Below are 24,279 nucleotides of genomic sequence, written 5' to 3' on the forward strand. Positions count from 1 at the left end.
ACAATCACGTGATAGTTTGTAGGCGGAGGTTAAAGATGGTTACCAGTGTTACTAACTCAGACCTAGAAGGATTTAGAAGTTTTTGCTCCTTAAAAATAATGTTCCGTGACGGAAACCTCTTTAAATGTATATGTTTGCTCATCACCCTTTGGACTTTAATGGGCCGGTCCATGGCGGACGACCAGCTTTATATGGAGGAGTTTTTAAAGCGGGAATACTCTCTAGTAAAGCCTTATCGGGGTGAGTTTGACTGCCTACCAACATTGGCTAACAGGTGGATTTGAGCACAACGTAATGCGTTTTAAGGCTAATGTTCTTATCGTCAATGAAAGTCTATTTTAGTCTAGCCAAAATAACGATTCGCCAACTACACATCAATGGGTTTGGGTATTTATTAACCGGGGGAACCTCATTCTCCTTTGACATTTGAGGTGACTCACCCGGGCTATGTCACACAACAGGAAAGGCTAGATCTCGTCAAGCCTTCGGCAGAGCGGGTTTTAACGCTCAAAAAGACTATCATTGATATTAGTCTTTCAATTCTTCTGTGAAATGGTATTAGTTTGAATTTTAAACACTTTTTACACCTTCGAGCTTCTGATAATATCTCAATCACCTCTTAACTGTTACAGGGTTAACTGCAGCGGCCAATTTTAATGTAATTTTGTGACTGGCAATTAATGAACGTAATATGTGATATGGATCTGATACATTAGTTTTGTTTTATACCAGGAACAATGAAAGACTTAAAACATTTGGGAAAATGTGTCATCATGATAGGGAAAGATAAGATAAACTTTATTAATCCCCATAGGGGAAATTCCATTGTCACAGCAGGATAACAGTTAAAATGTCAGAAAAAAAATAAAGTAAAATAAATATGAATATAAATACAGAGAGACAGAAGATAGCAAGACATACATGAATAAATTAACAGCAGCAACAACATCAGGGATAATAATGGACAACATAAAGGAACAGTGTGAGTGAAAAATACACAACCAGAATTAAACAACAATATAAATAGAGTAACGATAGCAAAGAATAAGATAAACAGAAATAGGCAGGAGCGGGCTGGGACAAACAAGGATAAGAACGACAGCAGCGTGAGGGCATCACATGTGAATGGGTGAGGTAGTGAGATTGTTGAAGCAGCACAGGTGCACTCAGGCTGGCCAGAGTTGTGTGCCGTCCAGACTGTTGTTGTACAGTCTGATGGCCGTGGGCTCAAAGGAGTGTCTGAAGCGTTCAAGATTGTCCAGGATAGCTCCCGGTTTGTGTTTCACCCTCCCCACCGCCACCGATTGAAGATGGTCCAGGTTCAGTCCAACCACTGACGGGCCTTTCCTCACTATATTATTGAGCCGATTAACCTCACCAGTCCTGGCACTGCCCATCAGCACACCATGTTTGGATACTTAGATTATTTTATTTTTTTCTACAATTTTGTCTGACTTTTGTCAAATTTTCTGATCACTTCTTACTAGTTTTGGTGTTCAAGCTAAGCTTTAGACTGAAGTCTCTGTTTGGTTAAATCTGGCTATTTTAGACCTTTTCTAAATTTGTATTTATCTGTTTATTCAATTATTCATGATAATTTACAGTTTCTTGAAATATAAAGCTTTAGCAGTTAAATAATCAAGTTTACTGATACCCCAACATATAATCAATGTACCTGGCTACCATTTCCATATTTTACAGCTTCTTTCATAACAAATATTCCAGGAAAAGTCGCTGGTTGAAACACAAAAGTCTCCCTTATGTCTTATGGACTTGTGGAACCAAATCTATTCACTAAATATTCACAGTTTTGAAGAAAGTCTAGCAAAACAAATAAGAACCTGACCTGTTTCAACATACATTTTGAAAGGAGTATTGGATGATTCTTCTAATGTGTCACTATGTTGTAGGCCTGGGGTTCTCCAGTTCTGCTCAATGGGATCTGATGGGTACTGCCTTGATCACACCTGACTATATAAGACTCACACCAGATCTACAGAGCAAACAGGGAGCTGTGTGGAGCCGCGTTGTAAGTGCTGCAAAATGTGCAAATCCCCCTCAATGTTTCACTTTCTCAGCTACCATCATCCATCCATCGTCTGACACTCATCCTGCCGTCAGGAGGCTGGAGCCTATCCCAGCTGTCATTGGGCATGTGTGTGCGGTGCAGTCAACATTTTTTTTCCCAAAAATGTTTCCATATAACCTCCTGGATGGTTTTGTAATGTGGGAGGAAACCAAAGAACCCTGAGGAAACCCACGCAGACACGGGGCGAACATGCAAACTCCACACAGAGAGGTCTCCTTGTCATCATCGCAACAGGGTCCTTTGTGCTGTGAAGCTGAAGCGCTAGCCACTGCACTAACGTGCTGCTCAGCTACCATCATTTCATTCAAAGTAATGGACAACTGCTATGAGTGGATTGACAGTCATATATACACACACACACACACACACACACACACACACACACACACAACCACCAGTACTCAAAAATATCTAAGGGAAAATGAAGAAATGTCTACAAACAAGTATATATACAAGCACATGGTTTTATTTATATATATTTATCACAAGAACAGATTCTATATTGTAATACATTGTAATAAGATAAGATAAGATAAGATAAGATAAGATAAGATAAGATAAGATAAGAACAACTTTATTTATCCTGAAGGAAATTGTTGTGCCAGAGTTTCAAGCAAAACATAACAATAATAGATAATAGTAGGAAGGAGGTTAATACTGTAATGCTTGTAATTGATAAAATCTAGTTGACTGCAGCACATTAACCTGCTCGTCTTTCTGCTACTATCCAGCCTTTAGTGTTGAGAGACTGGGAACTCAAGGTGCACTTCAGAATTCTTGGCAGTGGGAAGAAATATTTGAATGGAGATGGTCTGGCCATCTGGTTAACCAAAGACCGCATGCAGAATGGTGAGTAGAAAGGACATATACCAGCTTGAGATGAACATGTTTTATCTTGATGCGCTGTGAGGATTCTGGGGGGAGAGATAACAAAGTTAATTTCAGGTTTTGAATGTGTCAAGTTGCTTGTCTCACTCTTCTAGCTGAGTACAAGCTTTGCAATGGAAGGATTGTGTTGTGTGAGTGAATAAGTGACCGAAGCGTAGCACCTCCTCACCCACGGAGCATTTGAACCACAGTCTTTATTAGCTGCTAATGCCAAGTAATTTTGATTGTAGCATTTTTATTGTGGAACATACAAGCAGTTATCTCTGGCTGTATTTCATTGGTCCTGTTAGTTTTCAAATAACCTGTTAAGTTAGAGTCCTACAGTTTGAGGAGATATGCAGTGTTCATGGATTAACATTTAACACTTTTGTTTGTTTGGAGGTGGTGGGGCAGAAGGGCATGACCAATCAACATTCACATCTTTTCAGAAAAGTTTCAATTTGTTGTTGCATTATAATATACAGTAGGGAGAGCAAGTATTTCATACACTGCTGATTTTTCAGCTTTTCCGGCTTGCAAAGCATGTAGAGCTCCGTAATTTTTATCGTAGATGCTCCCCTTTACTTCCACTACGAGTAATGGAATTTTCAACAAAAATCCAGAAAAACACATAATATGATTTTGAAGTAATGATTTTGCTTTTTATTGCATGACAATAGTATTTGATACACCAGAAAAAGAGAAATGAATATTTGGTACAGAAACCTTTGTTGGCAATTACAGAGATCAGACATTTCCTGTAGTTCTTGACCAGGTTTGCACACACTGCATCAGGGATTTTGGCCCACTCCTCCATACAGATCTCCAGATCCTTGAGGTTTCACGGCAGTCGCTGGGCAACACGGACTTTTAGCTCCCTCCAAAGATTTTCTATTAGGTTCAAGTCTGGAGACTGGCAAGGCCATTCAAGGACCTTGAGATGCTTTTTACAAGAGCCATCCCTTAGTAGCCCTGGCTGTTTTTTTGGGGTCGTAGTCATGCTGGAAGACTCAGCCACGACCAATCTTCAAGGCTTTTACTGAGGGAAGGAGGTTGTTGGCCGAGATCTTCTAATATATGGCCCCATCCATCCTTCCCTTAATAAGCTACAGTCGTCCTGTCTCCCTTTCAGAAAAGCAAAGAATGATGTTTCCACCTCCATGCTTCACAGTTGGGATGGTGTTTGTGAGGTTGCGCTCATCCTTCTCCTTTCAAACACAGCGAGTGGGATTTAGACCAAAAAGCTCTATTTTTGTCTCATCGGGTAACAATGACCTTCTTCCATTCCTCCTCTGGATCATCTAGATGGTCATTGGCAAACTTCAGTCAGGTCTGGACATGTGCAGGCTTGAGCAGGGGGACCCTGCGTGCGTTGCAGGATTTTAATCCATGACGGTGTAGTGTGTTACTAATGGTTTTCTTTGAGACTGTGGTCACAGCTCTCTTCAGGTCATTGACCAGGTCTAGCTATATTGTTCTGGGCTGATCCCTCACCTTCCTCATGATATTTGATGCCCTCCGAGGTGTGAACCCCAGACCAACGGAGATCGAATGTCATCTTGAACTTATTCCATTTTTTAATGATTGTGCCAACAGTTGTTGCCTTCTTACCAAGTTGCTTGTCTTTTGCCCATGCCCCAGCTTTTGGTCATGGGCAATCAGCTCTCTGGTCTTTGCTATTGTGGAGAGGTTGTTTGATTGTTTGTGTGGACAGGTGTCTTTTATACAGGTAAGGAGTTCAAACTGGTGCAATTAATACAGGTAATGAGCGGAGAACAGGAGGGCTTCTTAAAGATTAACTAAAAGGTCTGTGAGAGCTGCCATTGTTACTGGTTGATAGGTGATCAAATACTTATGTCATGCAATAAAATGCAAATAAATTACAGTACTTGAAAATCATACAATGTGTTTTTCTGTTTTTTTGTTTTGGATTCTGTCACTCACAGTTGAAGAGTACTTATGTTAAAAATGAAAGACCTCTACATGCTTTACAACTTGGAAAAGTTGAAAAACCAGCACCTCTTATTAAGTTAACCAGTGTAAGTGCACATGTAACAGCGAGACTTTTGGAAGCCGTAGGACCTCTGTAACTTGTTTTTCACTCTGGTGCTGAAAGTCTTATATAAGCAGGAATGTTTTGTGAGACACAGAAATTGAACCCTCCCTTTAGGTCCCGTGTTTGGCAATATGAACAAGTTCTCTGGACTGGGCATCTTCGTGGATACGTACCCCAACAACGAAAAGAACCGTGAGGTGAGTGAGCTGCTACCACTATTCATTTGTAAATGGCAGATGTGTAAGTTTGTACTGGAGTGATACCTCATTCCTGGTTCTTGTGAAATGTAATCCAGCCTCATCTGACAATTTACAGTGACCATAGTGATTTATCTCCCTGTGAATGTGCAGCAGAGGCAGTCTGGCTCTCAGGTAGCAGGAGAAATATGTCTTTTTTTTTTTTTTTTTTTTTTTTTTTAAATCGCATGAGTTCATTCCATTTGTCTTATGATCCATCGGCACGGTTGGCTGTCACTGTGATGCTTCTCCTGATGCGACAGTGTAATGGCGTGTTTACTCCTGACATTAAGATGTGTCTTCACATGTGTTACCATTTACACCCTGTCATGTCTCACTTCACCTCATGTGTACCTCATGTGCAAATAAACACACAGGGCAATACTGTGTATTTGTATATCTTTAACGTAGTTAAACAAAACTTAAACCTGATATAATTCTTTTATTCGGAAGTGGATTGTGGGGATACCTCACTTAGTTTTACTGATTTGTAAACTCTTGAACTATATACTGTTTTGCCATAGATTAGAGTGAGGCCAAAACATTCCCTCACAATACAAAACTTATTGCCAAAAATGTAAAGGAAATCATGTTGCTCAATGAATTACCGAGCCAGGGTTGGGAGATTGACTGCCAATCAAGCTCCAAATATTAATCAATCTGAGAGCCAGGAGCTCTTATTCCTAACAATTCTTGAAAAAGAATTGCGCACACATACCAAATGTGCCAAAAATGTTGCCATGGCTGGCAGAATGAGCACTTTTCTAAAAGTTCAATAGGGGTAATCAATGGAAAAGGCTGTCTTTCACTTGCCCATACACATGGTGTTTCCACTTGCGTTCAACCGCCTGTTCAAGCAGTCTGAGTAATTATATCTCCATTTATCCTCAAATGTGCCTTGTTGAGTGTCTGTTTAACTGGCCACATGTTATGGATCCCTCAAGCTGCATTTGATAGTCAGATTTGAAGTTGGTAGATATTAATAAAGTTTGCATGATTCTCACCGTCTCTTTTCCCCACAGAGAACTTTTCCATACGTGTCAGTGATGCTGGGGAATGGCACTTTGTCATATGACCATGACCAAGATGGACGGCTGACAGAGCTTGGAGGCTGCACAGCTATGATGCGCAACACAATGCATGAAACCTTCCTCCTTGTCAGATATATCAAGAACAGACTGACGGTATGATACAGCATTTATTTTGCTTTTGGCTTTGAAATATTGGAACACTGGTAAGGGAGACTATTTCACTCTTATCATTAATAGATATTTTAAAAAGCCTGCAGGGTGGGCTGAAACAAGTTTTTTTAATTTACTTTGAAATAGGCAAAAAATGAACTCAAAATCAGCAAGCCACAAAAGTATGCATTAGATGTGCCAAATCTCTGTAAAAAGGACTTAAAGAACTGAAGAAGTCTCTTGAAACATCTTCAAGGGAAGAAATTCAAGTCCAGTTGCCACAAGAAGACTTTTTCAAGGATTAAACATCACCTGAATGACAAAGACGGTCCATAAACATATCTCTGTAAAAGATGTTGTAAATTTACACTTTTACTTATTGTTTTGATAGTTGGCTGACTAGATTTCTTCCCCAGTAATTTTCCTTGACTATTTTATTCAAGAAATTCAATTTTTACATTTCAAAGAAGTAAGGCAGAAAAGTGTGAGAGTGAGCAAAAGTGCTCCACTGATAAGTTTACAGAATATTGATTGTTCCTCTGGTCCCCAGGTGATGGTAGACGTGGATGGAAAGCAGGAATGGCGAGACTGTGCTGATGTCAGTGGAGTGCGCCTTCCCCTTGGCTATTTCTTAGGTGCCACGTCTGCCACTGGGGATCTATCAGGTAAAAGAAAGTCAGGCATTTCTTGAGAAGGAAAAGCTGGGAAGTTTGCATGAATCCCATGTGACTGAGTCCTGCCATCCTCCAGACAATCACGACATTATTTCCATGAAGCTGTACCAGCTGACTGTGGAGAGAACAGCGGAGGAGGATGAGGATGAGGAGGAGGTGAACATCCCCAGAGTGGACAACATGCAAGGCTTTCCTGGTAAAAGTTGCACCACCCTCTTGTCTTTGAAAGCTTTGTTATACAGTATTGGTAGCATCCTGTGGTCCACAATGGTCACATATATATTTCTAGTCAAATAAACTACAAGGGTTCATCTCTAGCTGCACCTTTGTTCTTGCACTCTTCTCAGGATTAATATTGAAAATAAGTAAAGAAACTCACAGCGACATAACATCATATATATGTTTATTATGGTTCCTTATCGTTTTGCTCTGCAGTGACGGTGGAAGAGGAGGGGATGAGTGGTGTCCAGTTCTTCTTCACCCTTGTTTTCTCCATCTTGGGCCTGAGCGTGCTAGCCGTGGTTGGCCTGATGATTTATAGTCGCTGGAAGGAAAACCGTCGCAAACGCTTCTATTGATGAAGTCCCAAGCTCCTCAGAGGTTGTTTCACAGCCACTGTGCATCAGAACAATGCAGACTGCTATCCAAAAGAATATAATACAAGCACTGTGAACCCAGAGATCAAAACCCACATTCACAGAGACTCCAACATGTTGTTAGACATAGAGATCAAGAGATCACGTTGCTGTATCGGACCTTCATGCTCATTTGAAAGTAAAGGTGTCCAACTTGTACTTTGTGACACCCCCTGCAGAAGACCATGGTCTTCACCTCCCATCAAGCACAACAAATACCCACAGACTCATTTCTGAAATCCTAGATGGTGTGTTTTTCCATGTTTTTAACAAATAGTTACCTCCGACTGCCACTTGGCGGTGCCAGAAGGCAGCTACAGTCCAATGTGCAGCTGCTGTAAGGACCATTGACTTGTGGATTTCTGAGAACCTTCTGACTGCACTGATATGTCGTCTGCTAACAGATTGCTTCGAAGGGCAGGAGGAGTACATTTATCATCTGATGACATGACAGGGTTTATAACCTCTCGCTTTTTTTTAAGCATCAGGTAGGAGTGTCTTGCACAGTTTGAGACTTAAAATCCTGAAATTCTTACCCTCCCTCTTGGTATGTATGCTTTGCATCACACAGTGGTTAGTTTACCTGTTGCCTCAGAGCTGGGGTTCTCAGATTGGTCATGTCCTCTGACACCAAAATAACTCAATAACCCACAGCCCTGCACTAAAAATTATTTTGATTTGTCTATCTGGATATTTATCATGGTCACCAGCATCTAAACACAAGAAATTCCATCCAATGTCACTAATCTGACTATGAAAATTATGTTAGTCGTCAGTATCATTGATCTTATAAATATGTATGTATATACGGTCAAGCTCTAAATTATTCCTACCCCTGGGATTGAATAACTTCAAGCATTTAGAGCAGTCAGATCTTTTGTAAAGTTTTGTAAAAGCTGCTTTTATTTAATTAAAAACAAATTATGCCAAAATAACAAGGAAACAGAACCCACAGAAATAAGACATGATAACATTATGAATTTCATACCTAATATTTGGGGTGTAGAATTTGCTTTTTAATCAAATGACAATCAAGTAATACTGGTTTTATTTTTTTTAATTAAGCAGTATATTTGCTGAATTTCAAACTCCCTTGGTCTTAATTTAGATGCAGGACTAGTTACATCCATATCAACTCAATAAGAAATGAACTTATTTTAACAATCACGTTAACTGATAAATTAGGTCTTTACATGGTCTTTTCTGTAGTTGATCAAATTGAATGGTTTTGAGAATAAAAAGCACCTGATGAATTTGTGTGTCAATAACCATAAGATCTTTGTGTTAATAAATTTAGATAAATTAATAATAGTAAATTATGCTAAGGACACCCGGGAATCCTGGGGACCTACTGTGAGATCTTAAAAAATCAGGAAATTCTTAGAAATGCTAAGAAAAATGGGAAAATGAATGGGAAATCTGGAACAGATAATGTATTTGAAGGCCAGATGACTGCTGCCTCTGAATTGCTCTTGGGATCCAAATTGTGAGTTTGTAATGTTGCGTTGTCAGATTCACCGCACCCAGTGAACATTAGTGCAGAGTGGGTGACACAGAGGACCAAGAGGGCATGCCTGATATCACATCCTGAAACTGATGGTTCTACTTATACTGACTTTCTACCGGTTTGTTTCTATGAATGTCCAATGTGGGGAAAAGGCCTTCTTTTTTACCTGTTGAGGTCAAATTAGAAGTTTGTCTGTGTGATATTGTACTTTGGAATTTTTGTGTTGTCTTGTGAATTTTTTTTTTTTTTTCTCATAATTTTTTGCAAGGGCAGCACATTGGGTTCTTTGATTTTCTCCCACTGTCCAAAAACATGCAGAAGGATAATTGAAAAATAATACTGAGACATTGCTGGAGTGTGGATGAGAGTGACAGGTTGTGTGTTGGTTATTTCTAAATGTGGCTCTGCAATCAACTGGTGACCTTAAGTGTAGGTTAAGCAACAGATAGTGAATGAAATCTTTTTTTTTTTTTTTTTTGTTCTTTGTTTTCTCAGCAGATTTCACCAGATTGTGGTATAAAATTTGGAGATTGCACAAAAAAATAATCAGAAATAATTAGCCATCCTTCAAAAAAATTAAACTATAATTTTAAAAATCATAAAATTCCTGGAAAATTCAAGAAAAATTGGTAAATGACCAGGAAATCTGGAACACAACATTGACTATTGATTGAGTGACATTGTATTTGAAGGTAGGAACAGTGCTGCTGTTTTGAGATTTAAAAGCTCGGCCTCAGCGACAAGCTCACTCCTTGCAAGTGAATCTAATCTGCTCATGATACTGAGAATAACTCAGTTCCTTGACTTTTGCAAATTGACTTTTGCAAATTGTTGCCGGAAAAAATAGTCAACTGAAAATTGTGATATTTATGTCCTTGACCCAATCATGTTGCGGATAGAAGGCAAATAAAACCAAAGTATAGTCTCCTCAACTGGTGTAACCTCTGTCATCAAGACGACAGGCTTTTGAAAACATGAAGAAGCAGAAAATGACAGCTGGTCCAGGATATACCCTGCCTCTCCACCCGATGACAGCTGCCATAGGCTCCAGCATCCCAACAACCCTGACTGCAGGATAAGCAGAAGATAATGGTTGGATGGATGGATCTTTTCTTTCGGGTGATTCATGAAACTAAATTGGGGTTTTAACCTTTTTTCCAGTTCTTGTGAACAGGTTTTGGAGCAGAGGTGGTGCTTAAACTAAATGAAATAAAATAAAATTCCTGCTTGACATGTGATTGCTGACGCCTGTTGGACAGTATTGGAGTTTCCTGATAGCGTGATACCGTAAGATGTGTCTAACAAAACAGTTTTTACACAAAAGACGTTACCGTTTTGATGCTTTTTCGATTCGATTTCTTTTTCAATGTAGATCATGCAGTGTTTGTGTGTGGGTGGTGGGGGTGATTTAAGTTCCTTGTGTTACTTGCAATTGCAATTTAAGTGCAGTTCAAAGCCATGAATTAAAAGTTTTGTTATAGTTTTGCTTCACAAGAAGTTTGCTGTTTTCTTCTCACGGTGAAAGTCATGTCTAGGTGTTTGTTAAAGTAATTGCAATGACCCGCGTAGTTCAATCATTAATGCTGCAATTTGTTTGACCTACTTGTCTCAATAAATGTATTTATGCTTATGGTAGCGTCTCCTGTTATTTCTCTTGTTGAGATTAATAATTACATCTTGTGTACCATCATACCTTTTAACGGCAAATTTAAACATACAAAATATGCACACAATCTCACACAATCAAAACATCCTTAAATGAAGATTATTCTAGATGTGTTTCCAGCCCATGTAAAAAGAAAAACATGACATGTTTATGCACATATATATATATATATTTATATGTACACATAACATGTATGTGTGTGTGTTCACATATACACATTGTACATGGTACAGCAAAGCATTAAATAATGTGAAGGTTATTGTAGTTCCATTGTGAAGGTTCTTGTATTTACACTTCAGTAAACAACGAAAGTCCTCCACCCCTGTTTATTGCAGCTGGTCACATATTTGCACTAAAATGTAGATAGCCCCTCTTGGAAAATAAACACCATAAAAAACACCTAAATTAAACTATACATTCAAACCAACCAAGTGCATTATACATGTCTAAATGAAAGCCATGGTCAATTTAATGGATGTTCAGTTAAATCTTTTTCTTCCTCCAATGACCAGTCTCATGTTGAACTGCAAAATATTGCACGGCGTTCAGCGTCGCATTTGTTTTTCTGGTGACCATGACCTTCTAAAATGACATTCCTACTTGGTTCTTCCTGAAATGATGTAGCAGTTGTACCTCCTCTGTAGTTTGGGAGGTGTAGATAGTATTTCACTCCCTCCATGAAAAGAGACGGAGACCTTGGGTTCCCCCTCCTCCTAATTTCTCTTCCCTCCTCATACCTGTCAGTCATCAGTCCACGCTAGGGTATGTAAAGAACCACAACGCTGCACCTGTCAAATACTGCACTGGAGTGAAGGTAAGTCCCCTGTTACTTCTACCTAATTTAATATAACATTAGCTTCTTTAAAAGAACACCTCTTCAAAAAGTTCAAACTGGAAATGAGTCAGTATTTTTCACTGAATTTAAATTGAGAATATATGTTATGATAACAGCACATATATTTCTTTCCTTAACTTTTATTTTTGTTATTACTCGTCATTCACCACTTTTTTTTAAATGTTCCTTTTGAATGAACCTTACTTATTCACTATAGATGGGATTTTCTCTTGGCAGAAAAAAATGAGTGGCCTGGTTTCAGGAAACCTATTCTCAGACGTTTATCTACAGAACTTTGAACAATAGCTGATGTGATGAACTGAAACAATGATAATTAACTGGAACCAGAATGGGTCACAGGCATCCATTGTGCCCGAGGGCTCCGTGTTGCCACATCAAACAGTGGTGTTCTGTAAACAGCAGCTGCCTCTCTGGCTCCCCTGTGGTCTGACGTGTTCTGTGTGTGTGTTCCCCATAATGTTATCCAGTCCTATAGATCTGACAGAGTTTCGGCGAAGATGAATCGGTCCTGTGTGAACTGCTTGAAATCCATGGTGGTTTTTCTAAACTTCCTTTGCTGGGTAGGTGCTCGGTAAATCATACACACATGCCGACAAAAACACTTATTACTTTTAACCGACTTTCAGGTAAATGTAAGTATCTGTGACTTAAAATAAGCCTTTTTAATTTGACACATTTAGAAGCCTACAAGTCAGCCTTCTCTCCACAGACATCTTGAGAATGACATCTCATGAATGATGGTGCAGGTCTATTTAGTTTTCCAGGTCCAGGGAGTCCGTAGTCATATGCGCAAGAAAATGGACCCCCTGAATTGAAGTGGGCCGCCATGTATGTGATTAATCACAATTAATTATAATTAATCCTGCGAGTAATGACCAGTCACAACAGCTGCATAGAAATGGACCGGCTGATGAGATAACAGAAGAGAAAGTCAAAGACTGTGTGACACTCATGATGTGATTTTCAGCGGTGTATTGAGACCCAAAAATGATTTGATATGTACAAATTCAAGATCAGTGTTTGGTAGTTTGCTCGGCTAAAATATCTGTTAAACATATACAATTATTTTAATTTTTTGTATTAACGTGTCACCTTACTGTCTTTTAAATTACATTCTTTAATGTTTTCACAGTAAAAAAAAACAAACAAATTCATAATTTTGCATCATTCATTATGTTGGTTAAAATAGTCATCAGTTAGATATTGTGGTGGAGTCAGAATAACGCTGTTTTCTCCATCCTGTGGTCGTTGAAGCTGTGTGGAACCTTTGTGGTTGCATTTGGGATATTCCAGTCGATGCACTCTAAGTTCGCTTCCCTAGTCACTACCTTCTGGCCCATCTACCCTGCAAATACACTGGTGGTCACCGGTACCATCGTCACCTGTGTGTGTTACCTTGGATTCCTGGGAGGCCTCAAGGAGAACCGCTGCCACCTCATCAGCGTCAGTGCCAACCATTGTATTTGTAATGACATTTTAACAATGTATGTGTGAAAACAAATGTAAATGTCTTCAAGGATATTAACATTTTTGGTGCTAATACTTGTACTAAAACAAAGATATTTGGCTTAAAGGGAAAAAATATAGTTGAGACTTTAAGAAGTTTCAGACATGTTTACATAAACAGATTCCCACTGAAGTCAGCAAGCACATGAAAGTCAGTCCCACATTCATATGCCATTTTGTACCACGGGAGGTGATTTGTTTTTATTAAATTGCATCAACTTTCCCCTCTCGCCCTCTTCTGAGTCTATGAACTCAGTTGATTCAGACATTTGTATCCACAGGCTTCCTCTCTTGCTTTAGTTATCCTTTTCTAACCTTAGAGGTAAGACCTCCACTTAGGCTCGATCTTCATACCGTGCTCTCTAAATTAAAACTATCCCACATTCCAACTTTGTGGGATTGTATTTGTTATTGGCTACTCAACATCAAGATCTTTACATTTTTCAGATTCGCATTTATTTCCATCTCTGTCAGGAATTGTCAATCATCGATTGCTTTTATGTTGTCAAACATCCCAATGGGAGCACATTAATAGAATGAGTTCATGGAAAGGTCAATGGTCACTGAAAATGAGGATCAATAAAATAGAAAACAATAGATGTTATGATCAAAACTCCTGATAGTTTATCCAGTAAATCATTACACCACCTGCAAGAATACAATAATGGAATGATGCCATTTATGCTTTTTCATGGAAGAATCTTCCATGTTATTCAGTGTGCAAACCAAACATTTTTATGCTGTAATTTAAGGTGTTATCAGCTAAAAATATGACAAACTGATTCTTTTTATTGATTGCAGTTTTTTGTCATCCTGTTCATCCTGATGTTGGTGGAGCTGGCCATGGCCTGTGTGTTCCTGGTTTATAGCAGAAAGGTAGGAGGAGTGAGATTTTGTGTTGAAATAATAAGAGTTGACACACCAATCCATAAAATTCCTGGTTGACAGAATCTCACAAAACATTAAAGAATAATAAAAGAATAAAGAATTTTAAACTATAAATAGAATAATATAATTGCATTTTTTTGGAAAGTTACGCTGACAAGAAATACAGACAAAATTTGGGAAAAAAATAGGTTTAAATATTAAGACATTATACATTATGCGGATTAAGGGAGGGGAGAGTCTATAAGGGAAGACAGGCATTTTTTCTTTGATTTTAAGGAAAGTACATTTTCAAAATTTAACAGGCATCATTTTGAAATGTCACCATACCACATTTTCCAGCACAAATACACTTTTTGACCTACAAGTGGGATATTGGATGTAGGTCACACTAATCAGCTTTTCAAGCTACAGCAGAACCCCTGACAGAATAATTCCAGCTTGCGGTCTATTGTCATGGCAGCTGTCCCCAACATACAGTAAAGTGAGAAATGGGATAAGGCCAAGCAGGGACTGATATTTAGGAGTATATTGCAGATGACACGGTTTGTCTGCTGCAGATTGACTCTTACTTTGAGAGAGACCTGATGGGAAGCCTGGAGATCTACAGACACTCTGGTCCTGAAGGCAACAAGACCATTAAAGATGACTTTGATGCCGTTCAGCACCTGGTACTGAGGAAAGACTAATTTCTAACCTTAATACCACTGGCTATCACTTTTTTTTGTAATTTACACAACCACATTCTGTACAGAAGGACTAATTTCATTCAGTTCAGAAACACATGTCCTTTTGCTTTTTTTCTATCTAGTTCAAGTGCTGTGGAGTTCATGGTGAAGCTGACTGGAGGGGGAATGTTCCAATTTCCTGTTGTACTGAGGATCCCTGTATCTTATCCCAACACACAAACTGGCAAGAGGTTGCATTCACTCTTTCTCTTATTTCTCTTTGTCTCTCTTCATCATTCCCATTGTGAAGCATGATGACCATAGTAATAATAATAATAATAATAATAATACATTTGATTTGAGGTGCCTATCTACCACTCAAGGCCACCGTACAGACATACACATAAACACAGAATATTGATCTGAAGAAACAATTAAAGTAAAACAATAAAGTGACAATGCAGTTTAAAAAAAACTAAAATATATGTTTATACACATGTACACAATTACACATCCACATATGCATGTTTACATGTATAAAATATAAATACACATATACATAAAATAACTAAAACTGACAGCATCAGCTGGAATAGGCTTCTTTAAAGAATTGGGTTATGAGTACTGATGTGAATTGGGGAAATGATTGGGTTTTCCTGATTTTGGGTGGGAGTGAATCCCAGAGACAGGGAGCAGAGTAGCTGAATGCTCTGCTCCTGATGGTGGGGAGACAGGTAGAGGGGACAGACAGCTGTGTTGATCTGTAGGCTGCTCAAAGCATTCTGGTGCTAGTGTCTTGGATTCTTCTAGTACGGGGAGCATCTAGTGTCCACATGTCCGAGCCACACAAGAGGAAATGTTGGCCTTGGTTTTCATTTTGATATTCCAAGCCTTCTCCAATGCAGTCAGATTACCTGGGCTGTTTTAACATTGATGCCATAGTCAGCGTTGGTTAATGAACTCAAGTACTTGAAATATTTATGGTGTCCAAAGAGGCCCAAAGAATAATAGATATTGAGTTTACGTGCGTGCGTTTAATTTTTTATGACAATAGGAAGGGAACATTACTTTGACTTGCTTATCCTGCCCACGCATGGAGACCCTCTACAGCATCAATGCAGTTCTCTGAGAGAGCAATACCATATGCAAAGTCTGGGTAGGGTAGTTGTACAGCTTGGTAGCACTTTATTTTGCAAGATTTACGCATTAGACTATCAAAATTAAAGATGGAGATGTGAAAGATTATTATTGAGACAAATAATGTGGACAAAAGGAGCAATATGATCTCCCTAAAACTAAGCAATGACAATTGCAAATTGCAAATGTGTCTTCATAGATTACTTTGATTGCAGTAAGGACATCAGGAAGGATCCTATGGGCTTAAGAATTTGGAAATCTTTCACACAATCATTGTATTCAAGTGCTTTCCATATGGTGGCTACCTTTCTTTTTAAATTGTTTCAGCTCTTCATCTATGTTCAGCACTACAGCACAGTGGCAGAATGTGGGCAGCACTTCATCTTCACAGCTTATTTGTACTTTTATTTAGCATACTGTATAATTTTGATGTTTTTTTCTTTGACTGTAAAGAAGCTTTTGCCTAAGTATAAGTCTTTGGCTGTCTCCTCCTTAGCCCTGCTCAACATTTTCTCTCCCATCTTTCATCTGTGAATTATGGGTACATTTGGTTATGGATAATTTGCACCGAAGAAATGACCACTTCTACGAATAACCCTAAACTGTTGTCTCTCAGGGTTGTCTTGTGAAACTGAGGGACTGGTTTGCCAGGAACTATCTGAGCACGGGTGCAGGCGTGGTCACCATGTTTATCATACAGGTAGTCATTTCATCTACTATTCCAAACATGGGTGTTGGCTAAAGGGTGAAAATAATGGTTTTACCCTTTAAGAAGCTGTATTATGATGATGTAATGTCAGCCTGTTTTTCTGAATACAGCAAAGCACAATCTTTTATTTCTTGAATTTTAAAAATTCCTGTCATGCAAAATAAAGCTGAGCTAAAAAACTAAAATTACCAGGTTATATCTGGTTATATCTGAGCTGTGCTATGTTTTGAAGCTGAGCTGAGTTAAGTGACATGAAATTTTGCAGTAACATTAAAGCCTTCCAAAATTAACAGTGTGAGAAAACTGGAAATATCAAAATTTCCATATTGAAAATTGATGAAAAACGTATTACTGTGATCCCTGGTATTTTCAGATGATCGTTTTTCTCCGTAGTATCTATTTTTTTATATCAATATCTAAATAGACACAACCACAGAGCATTTGCCACCTAAGCCAAGAAACTAAACAAATTAACTTTTCTAAATAATGCACAGACCACAGTAAGACCAGCTGGGGGAATAAAACTTTGTACTGCATATTTTACTTTGCTTGATGGCTTCACACCTGCCAAACAACCTGCAGCAATATGTGTCTGTGGTGCCATTGGAAGACTTGATTTTCACTTGCTATCATAATACTAATATCATACTTTAAATTCAACACTTTGCATATACAGCTCATTTTGTTCTTTTAATGTCTGGTCCCTTTTTTTTTTAGTTTGTTTGTCTGTGTTTCGTCGTCCCAATCGTCTGTCACTTCAGTCGACGCGGACTCGGCTACCAGTGATCATCGGCCATTATTTTCGACGCTAAGGGCTGCATTCTATTTTTATGTTGTCTTCCAAATGCCTCCAGAGGTCAGTGTTGCTTGTACAGTTCTGCACTTCTCAAGACTTGGACTTTCAAGGGTGGGAAATTATTTAGTCTGGCGGTTCACATTTCTTATTTAATTTTTATGCACTGGCCAACTAGGTATCATGTAAATTCAAAATTGAAAATTGCAATTGAAATATTTCAATTTTTTGGCATTTCATTTCAACTTTAAAGTCTTTCCTGATCATGTACTGACTTTATTTTGTATGGAAACACCCACACAAAATGACACAAAAGGAAAAAATACAGAGTTTCTAAATTCAATACTGATTGAAAATATGTATTAAAATATTCAAAGAAAATAGTTTGGCGGGTTGGATAAAAAAGCAAAACAGGCTGGATGTGGCCCGTGGGTCGTAAAATGCCCAGGTCTGGTTTAGATGGTGTTGCCTCTGATAATTATTGAACACTCCAGGGAGTTTGAGTTGCCACTTCATGATCTGGATGTTTTTTTGTTGTTGTCAATTTGTCTGCACAACTAGCAGACACATTGATGTGTATGTTTGCTGTTTTATTGATGTCTAATTGCATGAATATAATCTATTTGTGTCCGATTTCTTGTCTTTTGTTATTGTAGAATATGCAAAGATGCACACAGTACAAATCAAAACCTTACATGCACATTTTAATCCACATACAAAAACAATATCACTTTCTTGTAATTAAAAATGTTCTTGGTTTTATGCAACAGCTTCATCAATGCTTTATAATCTATTTTGTTTGTTTCTACTCTAACAAAAAAATTGCTAATTTGAGTGTAAAGATGATCTGAATCAGGAAGCGAATTACCTTTAACTAAAAATAAATTCAACATTTAATGAGACATTAGCTAAAAGAGGTTTTAAACTACAAATGGTCTCCTTCTTCTCCTTTCGGGTTCTCCGATCAGGGGTCAACACAGCAAATCAACTTTCTCCATTTAACCTTGTTGTCTGCATGCTCCTCTCTCACACCAACTACCTTCATATCCTCTCCCACCACTTCCATAAATCTTCTCTTGAGACCTTGAGACCTGCCGCCTGGCAGCTCCAATTCCAGCATCCGTCTACCAATCCCTCCTCTGTACATGACTGAACCATCTCAGTCTGGCTTCTCTGACCTTCTCTCAAAACATCTAACATGTGCTGCTCATCTGATTGACTCATTCCTGATCCTATCCATCCTGGTTACTCCCAAAGAGAACCTCAACATCTTCATCTCTGTGACCTACAGCTCTGCCTCCTGTCTTTTGGTCATAGGAACTGTTTCTAGTCCATACAGCATCCCTGGTCTCACCACTGTCTTGTACACCTTTCCTTTCATTCTGGCTGATAGTCTTCTATCGTTTAGTACCCCTGACACTTTTCTCCACCCATTCCAACCTGCTTGAACCTGTCTCTTCACCTCATTTCCACACTTTCCGTTGCTATGGACTGTTGACCCCAAGTACCGTACCATTAATCCTCCAACTCCCTGAAATCTCCACTCCCTTTAGCCTCACCGTTCCACCTGAGTTCCTCTCATTCACACACATATTCTGTCTTGCTGCAACTAACTTTCATTCCTCTCCTCTCCAGAGCATACCTCCATCTCTAGATTTTCCTCAACCCTATTTTCTGCTCTCACTACAGATCACAATGTCATCTGCAAACATCATGGTCCATGGATATATCTGTCTCACCTCATCTGTCAGCCTGTCCATCACCACTGCAAACAAGAAGGGGCTCAAAGCTGATCCCTGATGGAGTCCCACCTCCAACTTGAACCTCTCCTGGCACCCTGTCATAGGTCTTTTTCTAGGTCTACATAAACAATGCAGTTCCCTCTGTCCTTCTCTTTACTTATATATGCAATCTCAAAGCAAATACAGCACCTGTAGTACTCTTTTTAGGCATGAAGCCATACTGCTGTTCACAATTGCTGACTTCTGCTCTCAGTCTAGTTTCCACTACTCTTTCCCATAACTTCATTGTACGGCTCATCAACTTTATCCCTCTATAGTTGCCGGAATTCTGCACATCCCCCTTTTTCTTAAAAATTGGCACATCACACTTTGTCTCCATTCTTTAGGCATCTTCTTACTCTAAGATCCTGTTGAATAGTCAGAAACTCTACCGCTGCCTGTCCTAGACACTTCCACACCTCTAGCATCTGTCAATACATTTCCTACTCTATCCTTAATCACTTGGACCTGTTTTACATCCTTTCCATCTTTATCTCTGTGTTTCACCAACCTTTATAGATCATTCTCTCCCTCCTGACTGTCCAACCAAGCATACGGGTCATCGTACGCCCTTTGTTTTGCCTTTGCTGCCTCTATCTTTACCTTACGTTTTATCTCCCTGTACTCCTGTCTGTTCTCTTCAGTTCTCTCAGTATCCCACTTCTTCTTTGCTAACCTTCTTTGCTTTCTCTTGATATATTCCTGCACCTCCTCATTCCATCACCAAGCCCCGCTATCTACTTTCCTTCCAGATGACACACCAAGTACTCTTCTACCTGTCTCCCCGATAACACTAGCTGTTGTTGTCCAATCATCTGGAAGCTCTCCCTGACCACGCAAAGCCTTTCTCAACTCCTCCCTTAAACCGATACACTACAGCCACACAAAACTACAAATAGTCATATCTTATATTTAACCTATGCACTTATTTGTGGGTCAGACTGGCGATGGCCGATCACATCGTTGTGTTTATGTGACGTCGTGGGTTAATTTCATATTTTTATGTTCATTAAATTGAGAAAAGTACTGTCCAATGGGAAGTGTTTTTCTCAGGGGCAACCTCGAGAATCAAGCAGTCTGGATAATTGCAATTAGGAATGAAGTTTAATCCAATTATTTTAAAAATATTTCAAAAAACAATGGGTCTCCACAGACTTGATTCCACAGTGTAGCACCTAATCTGGTATTGGATGGAGAAGACAATTATTATATTCTATCATTAAAGTACATCCTATCAGCAGGACAGACATCATGATAGCTTGCTATCAATCTGCACGGTGGCTTATTTAGTGTCTGATTGACTTGACGCACAGATCACTAACACCCTTGAAACATCTGGGTCACTTAATCAGTTGTGCTGAGCTCTGCATTGTGAGTTAAATATACACTGAAAATGGTGCCATAAAAAGTTATGAGGCATTTACTATCGTGTTTGAAAGTTGCTTTTACAGTAAGTGACTGCTTCAAGATCTGTGCATAAAGTTTTGCAATTAAAAAGAATATATAAACAGATGGGAAACTTAAATGTAATGACCCTAGTGCTTACAGTCGAAGATAAAAACAAAACAAAACCGAGCTCGAGGTTAACAAATATGTTTTGCACACATTTTTCCAGTATAGATTTTTCTGGTTAAAAATCAGAAAATGGAATAACTTTGTCTCTTTACTGTGAAGCAACTTTTGGAAAAACGCAAATGTCACTTGTTAGGTGTTTTGCTTTGTGGCTCGATAGATTCGAGATTTTGCAGGAAATAGGCCAGATCTGGACTGTGATGTGACTGAAAAGATTTATTTTCTAACCCAGTGGGGGGTTAGCAATGCTAAAACTTTAAACCTCTATCATTAAGAGAATAGCCATATTGAGAATGGCACATCAGAAAGCAGAAAGCAGATGGAGAAAGGTTAAAAAACAGATTGTAGTAAGCGGGATTATATTGATTTATTTTGAAAAGAAAAAGTCAGTTCCATATGATGGCTGTGGCAATAACTGCACTCTAAGTATGAAGAAAACCCTGCAGCTCGACCTCTTGCACATTAGCCTCCCCTGAAATATTATTAATTTAATCAATGTCAGTGGATCTCTTCCCTCTGATTACAACTGCTTCTTTATTTGCATTTTTTTCATCTCTATATGTTTGCTCCCCTCTTCCATGTCCATAAATTTTTAATGGCAAACAAAGCAGGTCACACAGGTATGTGGGTCATTGCACAGCTGAAGTGGCAAATCCCTCCAACTTGATCACATGGTCATAGGCTGAACATGCTACACTCTGCCAGCTGACATGTGGAGACAATATGTTTTTCTGCAGGAAAATCTATCATTGTGTCAAATGACCCATTTCTTTGCAGATTGAATGAATCTGTTGCTTCAAAATATGTAATTTTCTCCTGGCTATGTTATTCTCCTGTTGCACTGTATTTTTTGTATTATCAAATAGTGCCTCAAATTGAAGAGTTTGAAAGCCATGTTTGTGGGACACTGATTAGTATTTCAGTTGAAAAGATGTTAATTGAAGAGTTTGACATATCCATGGAGGTTCTCAGTCATCCAGGTCATGATGAATTCTTGTCAAAATCTTCTTGTTGTGGTAACTGGATTTGAATATCTTCACTTGAAGACATTCCACCGCTCATCCCAGACGCTTCTTCAGTGCTAATAGCCTATGGAGTGTTTCCAAATACAACTGCCAGGGTGGTGGGTGGATCTAGGTTATGATGGGTTGTTATGCAAATTGTGTAGTTGATCGGCAGAAACTAGGTCCAAGGGGGTTGTTGAGCTTATGGTGTGTCGTTAGGTAGGTACAAAGGAGCAACTTTTTGTGACTACCTGGATTAGAATGTGAAAAGGTGAAGCCAAACTTCTCAGAATGTGAAATAAAGAAGTGAAATCTGTTGGATCCCACGGACTGAGGCTAACGTGGAAGTTACCGGGCCTGGTACTGGTGGGGGATCTTTCCAGGTTGTTTGGTGGATGGAGATGGGCCAGGCCCACGCGTGATTATCCGTCTTGGTATCAATCCCAGTAAAGGGTTATATGTTGGTGAAAGGTTGTGCCTGAGCCCCCCTCCTCTGGTCAGAGATGTTTCTTCAGTTTTAAATGTTTAAAAGATTCTGTTTTTGTTTGAAGGATGACTTCTTTGATTCCTCTCGACCCATCTGTTGTCTCTGGCCGGAATAAATACATTTCTGTCTTAAAAAAAATGTCCCTTATCTTTTAGGTGTCGGTGGACCGCGGAGTCCTGTCCTGAAGTGGTGGCTCTCCTGCGTTGGGGAATCCATTTGTGTAGATGTTGTTTGGTTTCCCCAATGCAGACATCACAATCCTCAGTGCAACCACACACCACATTGTCAATCTTATGCCTGGATGTTTTGTCGTTTGGGTGCGCCGTTCTTTCGAGATGTTGTAGACAGCTGACCACTTTCTTCTTATATGTGTTGGTCAGGTCCCATTTCAGGGTTTCATAGGTTGTGTCCCCTAGCAAACTGTCCATCTTTGCCTTGTAATCCTTTCTTTTCGGAACCACTGTGCATCCACCTTTGTCAGCTGGAGGGATGGTGATGTTCCCGTCCTTCTGGAGTGAGAAGAGAACCACCTTCTTGTCAGCTGTCAGACTGGACAGGGTTGGTTTGGCACTGGAGAGTGCTGCTGAGACCTTGAGTTGGATTTCCTCAGCCTCTGCACTGGAGATGTGGTTAATGCGTAGAGCCCTTTCTGTTGCCATGGTGAGGTCTACTGTTGGGATAATCTGGGGTGACTGCATGATTTAGAAGCTTAGAGAGGACACCAACCTCATTGGGTTTAGTTGGCAGCTGGATAAGTTCCTTACACAGTACTTGTGGTTGCTGTTGGTGGTAATGTTGTCTTTTCCCTTATCCATGTGAGTTTGGTTTCCTTGACGTCTATCTGCCTTATCCTTTCATTTAGAAGCTGCTGTTCGGTTCTCCTAACGATGGTGTCTGCTCTGTGTCTTTTAACCAAGAAAACAGACTTGGGCTGTTTGAGATGATCCCGAGTTGCCTACATCATAGGTTGAAGCAAAGGTGGTTTCTGTTGTCTGCAAGTCTCCTGGCTGTCTTCTCCAACTCCCACACTTCTTGTGAAGAAGATGCACAGTGGTTCTGGATAGAAAGGATTACCAAGAAAAGATGGACAATCTCCTATGAAACCCTGAAACACATACAAGAAGAAAGTGGTCAGCTGTCTATAGCATCTTGAAAACACCTGGACGCCTCGATGTCTGAAAACCTCCATTGACATGATGCTGCACAATTTGGGATGACCACCCGTCAAAAACCCTGTGAATGTGTAGCTCAGTAGTGGAGTGCATGCTTTGCATTTATGAGGTCCTGGGTTCGAAGCTTCTGTCAAATGACAGTATTATTTTGTTTTTCCACTTGTTCGGGAGCTGGAAAACACAGCCATGAGATTTGCAGAAAGTACCTGCCTTTCAACCTACGGTGTAGAAAACACATGATCACCCAAACCAGCCTACATCTACTTTCCTCGTTTAAGGGACACAGAGCAGAAGGCATCCTTCTGACAACCCAATGACAGCTTCTAAATGACAGGATAAGGCAGACACTCTACATGATCAACGCCCTGGACACCAAACCCACAAGGATAAGGGAAGAAAGAGCATCACCTCTTCCTGGTTTGGTCATGGATGAAGTTAACAGGTTTGTAGAGGAGCCAAAGACTTTTCAACATAACATTAGCAAACAAAGACAAATACATACATTCTGCTCCTTCCAGAATAAACTAAACAGGAGTCAATCCAACATAACCCTTACATGAAACAGAAATTCAAAAAACTCTGTGAGGAACTGATCCAGCTGCCAACTAAATCCCGACGAGATTGGCGTCCTGTCTGAGGGCCTAAATTTTGCAGTCAACCCAGATTATTCCAACAGAAGACCTCATCATGGCAACAGAAATGGCCCAACACATTAACCCCGGCAGTTATATTTGGAAACTCCCCAGAGGCCATTAGAACTGAAGAAGCCTTTTGGATGAGGGATGGAACATCTTCAAG

General features: G+C 39.5%; 2 protein-coding genes across 2 annotated transcripts; both read left to right on the forward strand.

Moving 5' to 3' along the window:
* Positions 1–29: 29 nt before the first annotated feature.
* lman2lb (lectin, mannose-binding 2-like b) lies at positions 30–10,875 on the forward strand. The gene is made up of 8 exons (XM_086169700.1): positions 30–240; positions 1,911–2,029; positions 2,821–2,938; positions 5,127–5,209; positions 6,271–6,432; positions 6,980–7,094; positions 7,180–7,299; positions 7,539–10,875. Exons 1-8 carry the CDS (start codon positions 36–38, stop codon positions 7,679–7,681), a joined length of 1,065 nt encoding a protein of 354 aa, XP_086025826.1. The 5' UTR covers positions 30–35; the 3' UTR covers positions 7,682–10,875.
* Positions 10,876–11,580: 705 nt separating this feature from the next.
* Positions 11,581–18,227, forward strand: LOC147221755 (leukocyte surface antigen CD53-like). The gene is made up of 8 exons (XM_086169959.1): positions 11,581–11,725; positions 12,235–12,327; positions 13,022–13,210; positions 14,075–14,149; positions 14,719–14,829; positions 14,970–15,077; positions 16,580–16,663; positions 17,390–18,227. Exons 2-8 carry the CDS (start codon positions 12,265–12,267, stop codon positions 17,456–17,458), a joined length of 699 nt encoding a protein of 232 aa, XP_086026085.1. The 5' UTR covers positions 11,581–11,725; positions 12,235–12,264; the 3' UTR covers positions 17,459–18,227.
* Positions 18,228–24,279: the final 6,052 nt, after the last annotated feature.

The sequence above is a fragment of the Fistularia commersonii genome, chromosome 22 (assembly GCF_037954325.1).
Source record: "Fistularia commersonii isolate RoL2024-O1a breed Wild chromosome 22, RoL_Fcom_v1.0, whole genome shotgun sequence".
Classification (NCBI taxonomy): domain Eukaryota; kingdom Metazoa; phylum Chordata; class Actinopteri; order Syngnathiformes; family Fistulariidae; genus Fistularia; species Fistularia commersonii.

Excerpts from the sequence above, each read along its gene's own strand:
- LOC147221755 (XM_086169959.1), top strand. The coding sequence starts at position 12,265 with ATGAATCGGTCCTGTGTGAACTGCTTGAAATCCATGGTGGTTTTTCTA. Across the intron at positions 13,211-14,074 it reads ACCGCTGCCACCTCATCAGC|TTTTTTGTCATCCTGTTCAT; the intron begins GTCAGTGCCAAC and ends TATTGATTGCAG. Across the intron at positions 14,830-14,969 it reads TTGATGCCGTTCAGCACCTG|TTCAAGTGCTGTGGAGTTCA; the intron begins GTACTGAGGAAA and ends TTTTCTATCTAG.
- lman2lb (XM_086169700.1), top strand. The coding sequence starts at position 36 with ATGGTTACCAGTGTTACTAACTCAGACCTAGAAGGATTTAGAAGTTTT. Across the intron at positions 241-1,910 it reads TCTAGTAAAGCCTTATCGGG|GCCTGGGGTTCTCCAGTTCT; the intron begins GTGAGTTTGACT and ends ACTATGTTGTAG. Across the intron at positions 7,300-7,538 it reads CAACATGCAAGGCTTTCCTG|TGACGGTGGAAGAGGAGGGG; the intron begins GTAAAAGTTGCA and ends TTTGCTCTGCAG.